The sequence below is a fragment of the Micropterus salmoides genome, unplaced genomic scaffold (assembly GCF_014851395.1).
Source record: "Micropterus salmoides isolate LMB-PRFRI ecotype aquatic unplaced genomic scaffold, ASM1485139v1 Ms_hic_scaffold_2, whole genome shotgun sequence".
Taxonomy (NCBI): Eukaryota; Metazoa; Chordata; class Actinopteri; order Centrarchiformes; family Centrarchidae; genus Micropterus; species Micropterus salmoides.
The window spans coordinates 50591776-50606143 of NW_024041150.1; the positions used below are offsets into that span (position 1 = coordinate 50591776).

Here is a 14368-nt window from a genome sequence, read left to right on the forward strand (position 1 = left end):
TAATTTCACTTTTATTATTTATAATTTTATTTTCACTTTTGTCCGGTCGGGCTTGACTGATTATAAAACATGAAGTATCAATTACAGCTTTTTAGCCAACTTTTTTCCACCTCATCACCACAGGTTTTACAATTCTTTTTGGTCAGTAGACCTCATTTACATGAGGTCGTGTTACAGCTTGTGTTTGAGTAGAATCAACAGAAATGATGAGTTATTTTGGAAAGCATTGAAGAGCAGCAGAGGGTGTCGAGCAGGAACATGGGGGCAGCAGGTGACCCGCAACCACAGATCCAGACTCCACAGCTCCAGAGCCAGAAAACCTGCAGGAAGTGATAGGAGGAGAGAGGAGAGGGACGAGAAAGCACAAGACTACGGGAAAGGGGAGAAGAGCACTTTGTTTGGGTTCAATTTACAGACCCAAGGCTGTGTAGGGAAACTGGATTTTTTTTCAGAGCAGACAAAACACTGAGAGCTACCTACCCATGAGGAAATATTTGCTGAATTTAACAAAAATTGTATTGGATGAGAATCGCAAAGTATCCCTTTAAGAGGAGCCATTGAAGGGATATGCCATTCTGCAGAGAGTTTGTTGATATTTGAGTCCAACAACCAAACAAACAGTCCCCTCACTACTCCTTCAGAACCCCCCTCCCTAACTAGAGAGTTACTTGAAATAGTTTTTTATAAAAAAAAACTTTGGGGCTAACCTCCTTCACTCTTTATTTTACAGTTTGCAGCAACACACGGGAGCTACTGAGTCAGTCAAGCCAGCCTCCAAGTGGAGTCCTGAGAAGCTGCAGTCTTGATTCATCCAGCATCTGTAACTTCTACTGTACATTTACTGCTGAACAAGCCTTATTCCTGTACCTTTTCTCTCTATTCACCTGTACACACACACACCTAACCAGCTGGGATCATCACAAACATGACAACAGACAAGACTGTAATACCGAACTTGTCATTTTTTTGTGGAACAGCAAAGCTAACGTTAGCCTACTCACCTGTCCAGCAGAAACAGAGCAACCTCAGCATTGATCATCATTCCTTTCTAATCTCATACATTTATCCAGCATTGAAACTCCAGATGTTAACACAGGTCTTCCCCTCACCTGGTCATATAACAGACCTTTCCCTCTTTGGCTGTTTCTCAGTCATCTTCTCAGCTATAGAGTCCCGTAAGAAGTCCAGCATGTTCGAATGTGCCGCTGTTTATTTATATTCTCTGTCCGACTGCTTTGAGCGCACCGCCACCTTTGTTTGTGTTCAATTTACAGACCCAAGGCTGTGTAGGGAAACCGGATTATTTTTCAGAGCACATGAAAAACCAAGTGCTACCAACCCATGAGGAAATATTTGCTGAATTTAACAAAATTGTATTGAACGAGAATCGCAAAGTATCCCTTTAAGAGCTTTGTAGGTGAGACAATTCTGTATTTTACAGGAAGCCAATGAAGTGAAGCTAAAACAGGAGAAATGTGATCTCTTCCTGGTTCCTGTCAGAACACGTGCTGCAGCATTCTGGATCAGCTGAAGAGTCTTAATGGACTTTTTCGAGCAGTAATCCAGCCTAGAAAATGAAATGCATGGACTAGTTTTTCTGCATCATTTTTAGACAGGATATTCCTGATTTTCCCAATATTACATAGGTGAAAAAAGGCGGTCCTTGAAATTTGCTTAATGTGAGACTTAAACGACATGTCCTGATCAAAGATAACTCCAAGATTCCTCACAGTGGTGCTGGAGGCCAGGACGACGCCATCCAGGGAAACTATATCTTTAGATAATGCGTCACAGAGGTGTTTGCGCCCCAGAACAATAACTTCAGTTTTATCTGAGTTTAACATCAGAAAATTACAGGTCATCCAGATTTTAACATCCTGAAGGCACATTTGGAGTTTAGCTAACTGATGAGTTTCATTTGGCTTGATTGATAGATATAACTGAGTATCATCTGCACGTTTCTGTAAAATAAATTGCCTACTTTTATTTGGACTTTCAAACTTTTGTAACAATGTGTTATTCTCTGGATGCCTGATGGAGTCCGAAAAAACAAGCAGAGCAGAAGCTGTGTTTAGAATATAACTAGGCTATAACATCTCTAACAGCGTGGATGGCATCAAAAGAGCCGCCGCGTGTGAACGTGCCCTTCACAGATGTGCAGCGCAAGCGATCGACCTGCACAGTGAAGACAATGAACAGAATAAACATTCTGTAAATGAAACATGGGGATGGTGTTTATAGGAAATGCACAGCCAAGGTGCTGAATGTTTCCCAAAGTGTGTTGGAGCAACATGTAGCAGAAATAATCACAAAATCACTGCATTTTTATAGCAGGTAAATTTTAAATATGACTGGGGGGAGTGGATTAATTTAGGCTAACATATTCTCCATCACCCAGCCAGGTTTCAGAAAGACAAAATAAATCCATTTTATAATCTGACATCAATAATATCTATTAATTTACTGGTACACTTTTAGGCCCCAATCAGACAGAAAGCATTTAGCAGGTTTTAGCAGGCCTTTTCGGTGGACTGCGTTTTCAGCGGTCCTGACAGTCTAATCAACGATTATAAGTAATAAATATCATATTAGCATCCAACGAAGGTTAAAGTCAAGGGCAACTCTACATATTTGAAGTCCAGTTGCCCTTGACATTAAAATTCATTGGATAACTATGACCTGGATGACTGAGAATCTTCACAGATGTCATATTAGCAGAAACTTGATCACAACTCACTGGTCTGTGTCTTTTGTTGCTAAAAACATCTGCTTTAAAAGTGGAAAATAATTTCCTTGAGTCAGTGGCACTGCTTATTCTGTCATTATAGAACGCAGTTTTGGCAGCACTGATGCTTGTTGAGGATGACAGGAGCAATCGGTAGCCCTTCAGGTCGGCGGGGTCTTTGGTTTTTCGCCATTTTCTTTCAGCCGCTCTGAGATCAGTACAGAGCCCACGGATGGTATCAGTTAGCCACGGGTGGGGCTGGTTTGGGCAAGCAGGCTTGGTGGATAGAAGACACAGGCTATCCAGGCATGAGCTTAGTGTAGAGCACAGAGATTGTGTGGCATCATTGACCTCAAGTGAAGAAAATGTGTTGAGGGAGGGTAGAGCTGAAGCTACCACTGAGGCAAAGTGAGCAGGAGACAGGTTGCGGCGAACTAAAATGTAGTAGTATGGATAGGGCCTAAGACTGCGACTCTGCCTCCTGGTCTCATTTCTGGATGGTCGTGGATTTGTTCCACTAACAAACTTGGGCAGATTTCTAGAAATGAGAGCTGCTCCTTCCCAAGCGGGATGAATGCTGTCTCTCTTAATCAGACCAGGTCTTCCCCAGAAAGTCTGCCAATGATCTACAAAGCCCACATCGTTTGCTGGACACCACCTCGACAACCAGCGGCGAAATTATGACATGCGGCTATACATGTCATCACTGGTCAGATTTGGCAGGGGTCTATGTACTCACCAACTCAACATTAACCTTAGTGAACTCCAATTGGCGTAATTGGGTGTCTTTACTGCTGACATGAAGAACAACCTTATTGTATTTATGTTTCTCCTTAGCCAGCAGTTTCAAATAAGACTCAATGTCGCCTACTCTGGCCCCAGGGATGCACTTAACTATGGCTGCTGGTTTTGCTAACTTCACATATCTTAAAACGGAGCTGCCAATAATCAGAGTGGCGTACCATTACTGCTAAAGGAGGCAGAGGAGTAACTGAACATTTGACACACCGAGAAAGTGAGAGCAGGAGAGGAAGAGGGAGGGAACGAGACCATTGCTAGCTGGTTAGCTCATGTACGGTTAGCTACCAAAACTCTTGTAAAAACACTGAATCATCTGAGGGCAGTGGTTTGTCTAAGATCTTGGACAGTCTGGTGTAGTTTTTTCTTTCTTTGGCTGTCTGTGGTACCATACCATACTGTGATTGATGATGATGTTAATGGACTCAGTGATAGTGGAATAGAACAGAACAAGGAGTTGATACTTGATCCGAAGTAAAGTCTTTGTTGAGCTTATGCAATGATGTGTTTGCTGTTAGAGATTGCTAATGCGTGTTTCTAGAAATTTAAAGGAGTCAGTGATGGTGATTTCGTTGCTGTTTATTTGTATGGGTGTTTTGGGAAATGGACTACATCTAAAGTCAATAATGAGTTCCTGGGTTTGGGCTGTGTGAGCTGGAGGTCATTGTTTGAACACCAAGTGACAGCTTGGTCCACATCTATGCAATACTGGGTCTCATCATTGTTTGAGATGAGGATGAAAAGATGGAAAGAACTGTGAGTGCTTAAGCCGAACTACTGTAAGATTAAGGGCCAGATTTACTAGAGGTTTGTGTGAGCAAAAACGTATGAGGTGCCCCTAGGGACATTATTCAGAATTACAATGCATATACATGTACTTTTCCTCTGACATACACATATGAAACCAAACTCATTCACATACCCAACTGAAAAGCTCACACACATACAGGTAAAATTCTATGGTTGGTCCCAGCCAATGATCCCAGTTTGCACTTCAGGTAAGAACATTACATTAACATTAAAGCTATACACCAAAATTTTAAATAATGATTTATATGTTATTGACATTATACATAACATTTATGTGCCTTAATGATAAGTATTTACTGTAATTGTGGTTTGCAACACCACAAATGTCTAAACGTGAATCAGCTTTAAACTAAGTTCTGACTGTTAAATGTCTAACAAACTATTTGAAGCAAATCAATTAAACCTGAATTCAGATTTTTACATAACTTTAGTTATGAGTCAATAATTTGGATGTCACTTGATTATAGTGTTTCTTTTAATAAGTCAGTGGTAAGATAATGTTAAGTTAAATATGGTAACATGACCTATTTTGCTTGCATAATGGTAGCCTTAGTTATTATTTCCACTTTTTGGCCTATTAAGGCATTAAAAGGCCTTCTCTACTTCTATTCCCACTCCCTGCTAGGAACAGCAGCACTGGATCTCCTCATTGTCTACTGTGGTTTTAAACATCTGTGTTTTATGTCCATTAAAAAAATGGTTTATGGTTCCCATTGCAATAAATTCTAAATATATTTATACTTATTTTGTCTTTACTATTGACTGAAAATGTTCATTTTACATTCTGATTGTCAACTGAAAGAACCAGCTCATCATGCAACACAGATAAAACATCGAATATTAAAGCTTAACTCTTTTGCTAAGGGAGAGCAGTCTAGTATAAGTTGAAAAGTGAAAATACTATTTCGTCTTCTGACCTTGGTCAGAAAAAGTCAGAAGACGAAATAGTTATGCAGTTTTTTAACATTGTACCTTATACTTGAAGATAACATAGGAGCCTTACACTCAGCAACTAGAGCCAGAGAAGGTTTTGAAGAGTGCCTTGTTTGCTGCTCTCATATACAGCAAGTCTAGTTTAAAGACAAGAGAATGAGCACAAAACCAAACAAAACTGGGTAAAGTGCTTAAACAAAGAATGACCTGCTGACTGAGAAATTATGAACCACACTAAATGCATCATTAATTGCAATGTTGCAAACTCCTGAGGTATTCTCAGGCAAGTAGCCCACACAGAGCAATAATAAACAATCAGCTGATCGAATGCACTTGTAGCAAATATGTGCTTTCTATCAGTTAACGTTTTTCACCCTTTTGCCTCACTACACACTATACAGTAAGCCAGTAAACATGTAATATCCACAAGACCTACTCAAAGGTCACAATAAATGACACCATCTATAGAGCTTCAAAACTATTTAGTGTACAGATAATTCTTTCATTCATTTGATAACTAGCAGTGGGTTAAAGCCGACCTATCTGATTAGTTTGAAATTGAGCATATACTTTGGAAGAAATCAATCTATGCGCCGATGCTTGTGAGAAGCAATAACCATAATGCCGTTGTACGATCAACAGTTGTTCGCTTGTATTGTGAGATGTGTGCTTTTATTTAAACAACTTCCTGTTCAACTGAAATCCTCTCATACAACGTACCGAAATGCTTCTATACAACATACATTTTACTTGTATGTGAGAGAGCGTTTCAGTTGTGTATAAAAGCATTTTACTTGTATGTGTGAGAGCTTTTCAGTACAGTATGTGAATGACTTTGGTTTCATATGTGTATGTGAGAGGAAATGTACATGTATATGCATGGTAATTCTGAATAATGTCCCTAGGGGCACCTCATAAAAACATGTGCAAACTTGATATCACCAGCAAATTAACATGTCAGTTGATCTACGGTGTGCACGCAGAATGGCGTCTTTAAAAAGTGCAACATAGCACCTGTTACTACTTTTGCCTTAATGATTATGCAGTTTTTTTATATTATTCTGCAAAGTAATGGGAGGCTAACATGCAAATACATTTATTTACATCACGCAATGGGATCTACCAATCCTAAACGCAATTTCATGTGAGTGCAACAGCATCTCTATTTAATACGTTTGAAAGGAAGGTGCAAACCACCAAGTGTGTGTGCAGAGATGGCTGCTGTTATTGTTGCCAGGAGACACAACCGTGATTAAAGAAAATGTAGAGAAATTAACAATATTAGATATTATTCTATATCCAATTTATAGAAATACAATTATTTTATTTTTTTTATTCTATGAACTATGTGAATGGAATTGTATTTTCCTTTAGCTTTGGCGATACTGTTGTATTAATATTTATGCCAATTAAGCCAATTTCGTTTCAACCTGACTTCTTTTCTCCGTGAGATGGAAGAATTAAGAAAGTTGCATGGCGCTGCGGAGTCTTCAGCTGCAGTAGTGGATGGATCACGTGTAAAATTCATCCAACCAGAGGGAACAAACTTGGGACGCACTGAATAAAAACAAACCAAAGTTTTTACGCAGTGGCTGCTTTCCCTCCCGACTCTCCATGGCGGAAACCATTAAAACACGCAAAACCCTCATTTAAATACTGCCACCTCCTTTGTGTTTGCTCCTGTTGTCATCTACGTAATAATTCTTAGTTGATCACCCAGCTACAACAGCTACTAAAATTGAATGGGTAATATTTTAGAATGCACACACATTAGTACTCTTTATTCCCATAAAACCCAGATCGATGTCTAGCGGATGGTTTGCCACTCTAATGACGAATGTAACAAATTTAACTGGTATTCAGTTAGAGCAAAAAACACGCTACATACACACAAGCACGGAACGGAAAACGGAAATGAGTCAATACACTTCCAGAACTTCTGTCCCGTTAGCTGCTGCTCGCATCTGGTTCTGTCCTTCAGCTTTCTCTACAACGTCGTAATCATTAAATAAAGTTATTCAAACTGCTTTTTCATGTAAGCAAAAACTTTCAGACTTGAGCTGAAATGTCTTCACCTCAGCTGGCGCCATCATTAACTCTCCTCGACTACAATTGGTGTTGATTGCAGTCTGAACAGATTAAAAACCACATTGAGCACCAGAAAATAACAACAGATTGAAATACATAACTACTCTGTATACAGTTAACACATCTAAAATAATCTGGAGAGGAATATGTGAAGTTACTGAAAAACTTTGTCAGGATGTTTGTATAACAGGAAAAGTATTGACACAACTGTATAAACAAAAGAGGACAAATCGTAAATACAGACAAAATAAAGATTAAATATGTTCAACTATAACACAATAACAAGAAAATATGTATGAAGCTCACAGAAACAATATTTCATCAGGAGTGGAGTTTCATTCTTGACCTTGGGGAACACATCTGTAATAAATGAGTCTTAACTCAAGCCACACATATTACCTCGATGTTGGACCTTTGGACCATGGCCTGTTATACTGCATTTCCAGCCCCATATTGCAGTTCTGTGACTCAGTATCTGTCTGAGACAAGCTGTTTCTTTGAGACCCAGCCCTCCCCAAAGCCCACTGTCTTCCGATTGGCCATTGTCTAATGTGTTTACCAGGTTGCTGCAGGGATAGGTCTGCATGTTCCTTTGTGGGCGTGGCCAGCATTCTCTGCCTGGAGCAAATTACCATATTTGGAAATCTGGCTCGGTATGACATCATACGGAGCCATTAGTAGAAAAAACAGTTCAAAACAGAGCGTTCGGATCAGGGGGATATCTGAGGATTTAGCTTACAGGCATTTCCTTTTAATACTTTCACCTCATTATTTGAAGCTTTGGTCCTGTTTAATATGAACATCTGACATTGTAACATTGTAGAAATGCTAGAAAATATGAAAAAGCATTATAGGTCCCCTTTAAGAAAACTGAACTTCCTTAGTTTGTCATCACATGACTCTAGTCCGGGACAGTCACATGAGAACAGGTGGTTGTATTTGGGTAGAGAACCTCTGTCTCTGTTGACAGATGCTCTCTGGTGTCAGATGTGAATGTGCTTCTTGATCTTTCTCCAGTTGTCGATTCGTGCTTGGAAATTGCCAAGGAACAACTAACAGGAGCCAGTATGTAATTGTAGCCACAATAACAAACATTCTGCGCAGAATATAATGTTACTGTCTGTTTCTCAGTTTGTAGAAAAGATTAGACAACACAGCTATCAGGGCAGAGGAAACGGCTCGCTTGGCTGTTAAAAATGTTCAAAACGAAGTTTGTGGTGTTTAAGGTGACTACTCTGAGCAAAGGTTTTTTCACATTGTTCACACCAATAAGGTTTCTCTCCAGTGTGAACACGTCTGTGCTTTACTAGTTCACCTAATGTAGGGAACGCTTTCTCACATTGGTCACACCCGTATGGCTTCTGTCCAGTGTGAACACGCCGGTGGCTTTCTAGGTGATGTGATTGAGCAAAGGCTTTCTCACAGTGGTCACAGTGGTACGGTTTCTCTCCAGTGTGAACACGTAGGTGGATTTTTAATTGTCCTGATGTAATGAAAGCATTCCCACATTGATCACAGCTGAATGGTTTCTCTCCAGTGTGAACACGTTTGTGGACTTTTAGGTCACCTGGTTTACAGAAAGCTTTACCACATTGATCACAGCTGTACGGCTTCTCTCCAGTGTGAACACGTTGATGGAGTTTTAGTTTTCCTGATGTGGTGAAAGCATTCCCACATTGATCACAGTTGAATGGTTTCTCTCCAGTGTGAACACGTCTGTGGACTTTTAAGTCACCTGATTTACTGAAGGCTTTCCCACATTGGTCACAGCTGTATGGTTTCTCTCCAGTGTGAACTCGTCGATGTTTCTTTAGTTCACCTGATGACGTGAAAGCTTTCCCACACTGGTCACAGCTGTACGGTTTCTCTCCAGTGTGAACTCGTTGGTGTTTCTTTAGTTCACCTGATGTAGTGAAAGTTTTCCCACACTGGTCACAGTTGTACGGTTTCTCTCCAGTGTGAAGTCTCTGATGAATCTTTAAAGATCCAGATGTTGTGAAGGATTTGTCACAGTGCTGACAGCTGTGACGTTTGAGTCCCTCTCTTCCTCTCCGCTTCTATAGCAACAGACATACAAAGAGAAAGACAGTGAGTGAGATGTCATGGTGGAGCGAGCTACCCAGAACCAAACCTGTCCGTTGCTAAATTAGCCACAAAGCTAATGCCGTTTATCAGTGGAGGAGCGCTAACGTCGTAATGAGCCGTTAAACTATAGTTTCTGACAGTTAGTCTGTGTGTCTGAAATGATTAAACCAAAGCAGACATGTAAATAAACATGAGCTGAACAAGAAAATAAAACTGCTTCCTGTAGCTCCTCTTTATGTGACTTTGTAGATGTGAAACGCTGTAGTCAGAGCTGTAACAGCTCTGGTTGTTGTTATAACGTTAGTTAAATGAAATCTCAAAGTTGCAGGTCCTCGTTGTAGAGTCATGTTGTATTAGATGCATTCAACAGCAGCTCACTGTATCCTAGACAGCATGATTTATACCGATGGTGGTTAAATGGTTTCACGTAGCTTTGGTTAGAAGAGTGCTGGTAAAGGGATGAACTAGATGTGAATGTGCTACATTGAAATTATGGCAGTTAATGTGTAAAGTGAAATACACATGCTTATTCTCTCACACTCTCCGTTTACAGACGGCTGAAAAAGTTGCACCTTCCAGTAGGAAATATTTATTGATGTGCAATTGTTTACATGTTCACTTTTTGAGACTGTAATGTAGTTTATTAACACAATCCATTTAGGAAAAGGTTTTATAGCCCACATACATATATACAAGTTTTCAATAAGTGTAGTTTATACAGTAAAGGGGTCTACTATCCAAATCATTCTTAAAATCAAAATATCGGCTCATAAATCTGCTTTTTTTTGCTTTAATATCAGCATCGGCCCCCAAAAACCCATACCGGTCGGGCTCTAATTACCACCTGTGACAACCAACCACAGAGGGCCTGGGGTGGTTCAGACCTCTTTAGTAATCTGATTGGTGACTTTTTGTGGTTAAACAAAAAACGATATTAATCTTTAGCCATCATCAAGGACTATTATTCACCATGTCAACAGGTAAATAAAAAGGCAGAGCCTCCATTTTAATTCCGTGGAGTGTAGTGGTCGTCACCCTGGAGTAATAAGTCAGAGCAGAGATGTTCGTTAACAGGAAGCAGATCACTGAAGCTGTCGGCTTCAAACATGAATGTCCACACTCAACACTCAACCTCTGTTAACACAGTGATCTGCAGGTCTTGGAAAGTCTTAAAGAGCATTGCATTTTAATAGAATTTGGTTAAAAAGCTTAAATTGAATGATCGAAATTGTTAGATCTTGTCTCTTGGCAGCTGAAGGCTTTCCGGTTGGTAATAAAGTGTTTCTGTGTGTTACTGCAGGCTTTCAGGAGACATTTTATCCTTACTTTAAACATTAATAAAATTCTTTAAATTTGATAATCCATGCATCTATCCAATCTGTGTCGACTTGAATTATATCATATAGTGCTGGGAAGTAATGAAAACCTAATAAAATAACACTTGGCCCGGTGTGTTTGCAGAGAGAGACCAGAGGTTCTACTTAAGTAAAAGTATGATAACTTTTTTGAACTTTTACTTAAGTACAAGTTAAATTACCGGTATAAAAATCTACTCAAGTGAAAGTAAAAAGTAGCTCAAGTAGCTTTTTTACCTCCTCATATAACTTATTTATATTGATTTAATATCTTTTTTATACTTGTTATACTTCTAATTAAATTGCAGTCTTTTGCGATTTGTTAAGGCAACAAAGACATATGGTGCTTTCGGTTTTAGTTTGTTTGACAGATACTTTGTCAAATCAATGGCAAAAAACAATGATATTTTATGTTATAATGAGAAGTTTGAGAATGTTTTCACTTCATTAGGAAACGACTCTGCTGGGCGCACTGGACTGTATATGAAGTCATATCCCTATTTACATTCAAACAGGTGGTCATTTTAGTGGGATATCAAAAGGCGTTAGTAGAATAAATAACTAGTTACCAGCAGGTTGCTAATGCCAACCAACACTGTCATGCACCGATATCTCTTTGGAGCAAAGCATCTTACCAAACTATGAAAACTTATTTTAAACCACCAATGAAATGGAAGTAGACTATTATTTAACTGACCTCTACATCAGGGGTCCTCAACTACAGCAGACACTGTAGGGGGCCGGACTTTCAAAAATAACTCCTGTATCACTGTTTAATATTTTCAACTTTCACAAAATGAACGTTTTTATTAGCTTATATCAGTGTAAACAGACTCCTAAAAAACATGGTAGGCCTAAATCCATAATCATAAATCTACATAAGCCTACTTAACCAGAAAATGCTCTCAGGCCGCAGCCAAGGAATCTTTAATTGTAAATTTAACTCTGATTGGTATTAGACACCTGTAGTTACTATGGTAACAGCAGATACCTTTTAATGCCACAGGGCACAGAAGTCTGGGGCAGCTAAACAAACTCTTGTCGGGGTGTTACTGGTATTTTCCATAATTATGTGAGCAGTCATGATCTGACTTTACGCTGCACATGAGTCTGCAGACAGTGAAAGGAGTTCAACTAGTGTTTCGCCGGTTAAATGCCTTTAATGTGAAGCTGCGGCAGCAGGAAACATTCGGTTTGCATTAGTAGTAAATTAATACAGCATTTCTCCACAGTTTCCACTGCATCATGATCAAGCGGTTGTTCTCTTGCACTTGAAGCCAAAGTTATCGTGAGTTTTTACTTGCACAGGCTGTGGAGGAGGGGGGAGCGCCGGTGTTCTCGGAGAATTACTAAGCTTGTCTATTAAACACGAGAGGCGTCACTTGCTTTTATTTTCGTTGGCCAACTTTTGAATTGAACCTCAAACTGAGTATTTTTTGTTTTCTTATTGGGATATAGAAAGATGGACTCTTAGAGTGGGTTTTGCATTGAGCGCTTACACACTGTGGAGAACTTTGTTTTTCTTGTCACCATTTATTGCTTGTCCGTTTTGAATAATACAGAAGGTAATGAGCTTAAGAATTAATCGTATATCAAATCGCAATTGCAATACTGGTAAAAAAAAAAAATTTAAACAAAAATTTTAAAAAATCGCAATTAGATTTTCCAAAATTGTTCTGCCCTAACTCAGACCCTCCTTATGGACTGTAACTCGAATCGAGCTGGACTATATGGACTACAGCTCGTGGACTATCAAACTTTAAAATATGTAAAAATGACCACACATGCAATCCAACATAAGTAAAATGTAATGTAAATATTCTTAACACTTCCACTTTAGTGCAATAACACTTTTACATTATTCACTGTATACACAGTTAGAAAAGGAGCTGGCATGCAGGGCAGGGGGAAACTTTCTCCAGGAGAGGGTTCAGAAACACTTACGTCCTGTGGGTGACATAAACATGACAGTGGAGCCGACCTGAGAGAGGAGCCTGCACTGGAAGCGACTCCACAGTGGAGGTCTGAAGCCAGACACTCTTGTTTAAATTAGCCTAGCAGCTAGCGGACTTTTAATCTCCTCATATAGTTTAACAAATTACGTGGATTATTTGTCATATTAATGTTATGTAAATTATGTTAAGTCATTGCAACCACAGTTGAATTTTCAGCCTGTACGTTTTGTTGAAACAGCAGCTGATAGTAGCGAGAGCAACAAGCTGGAGTACTGTCATGGTGGATTTGTGGAGCGGTTTTCAATATTCCCTTTAAGCCCACAGCTGCAACAAATCTTTAACAAAGACCATAGACTTGTTCTCCTAAACCTATGTAAGGCTAACTAGATGCCCTGTGGCCTCCTCCTTTACATTGCATAGGTCAATCACCCTAATGCTTTCTTTAGGTTATATCAACATTTGTGTAACACACTCAAACATGTAGTTAAACCCTAAAGCAAGTGATGAATAAAGTGACACATATTTCTCTTGTGGGATTGTTTGAGGACACAACACACACACGTTTTCTGGCCTTTCCCCAGAAAACATCTGTGTTCTTTTGGCAATCTCAGCAACTGTGGTTTGTTTTTGGGCGTACGCATACAGAATATTCCCGACTGAATTCACTTCTCTGCTAATAAAAATAAGAGCTATATGTCCTAAAAGTCCAAAATTGACTTGGAAACCCTGTCCTTCAATAAACCCGTTTATTTTGCAGCTATGTAGTTGTAGTTTCTTCGATATCAAGCGTACTGGATGTTTATTTGTGTCGGGAAAGTTATGTGGTGGATAAAAGTTTAAAAAGTGTCTTTAGTTCACTGTCTTTGTCAGTTGCTGCATGTATTTTTTTTATCTATATGAATTCATATATAAGATTGCTCACAGGTGTCACTGTGGTTCTACAGCACCTGAGATGTTTTGTGACCACATAGCATCAGTTTGAGACTCTTTGCATCCTGTTGATCAAGCCAACAGTCCTGTGACTGTCTGTAAATCGTTTCAGTTATTTTCTTCATGTCAGTGATTATCTCACTAAAGTTATGAAATAAATCCATGACATACCAATTTAAAGTTTTATATCAACTAAAAATACTGATTCTCCAGTTCAGGGTGAGAGTTGACATACAGCGATTAAGTTATTCTGCCACAGCATCCATTTTAATTTCAGGTCCACTATTTTAATTTTCTGTTATGATATTCATAACAGATCCTAACACAGCAGTGAGGTGAAAGTTAAATATTATTATTGATATTTATTTGGAATAACTGTTATATTAGAAATTAAAAACATCTTTAGAATAAAGATAATATAAATAATAATGAAATGAATCAGTTAAAACACATAGTTAGATGCAGTCCTAGTACCATGTGAGCTGGGGCGGTGCAGACGCCTGCCAAATAAAATAAATAAATAAATGGTGGTCGGTACACAGACGGGAAATTCCTTTCTGGTAAGTTAACTGAGTGAAACCAGATGTGCTTAATTTCACTTCTCCATGCACACAAATGAGAGATCCAGCAACCACACAGTTAGGGCGAACTCACACTAGAGCCGGTTGGCTTGTACTGATTGTCCCCCC

At 39.2% G+C, this 14368-nt stretch overlaps 1 protein-coding gene across 1 annotated transcript in view; it reads right to left on the bottom strand.

Annotated features, from left to right (window-relative positions):
- Positions 1 to 7018: 7018 nt before the first annotated feature.
- Positions 7019 to 14368, bottom strand: part of LOC119912031 (zinc finger protein 721-like) — a 52306-nt gene continuing 44956 nt past the window's right edge. The window contains exon 8 of the mRNA XM_038731004.1: positions 7019 to 9393. Within this exon, the coding sequence (XP_038586932.1) occupies positions 8545 to 9393 (849 nt within the window). The 3' untranslated portion in view covers positions 7019 to 8544. The remainder of the gene's footprint in view (positions 9394 to 14368) is intronic.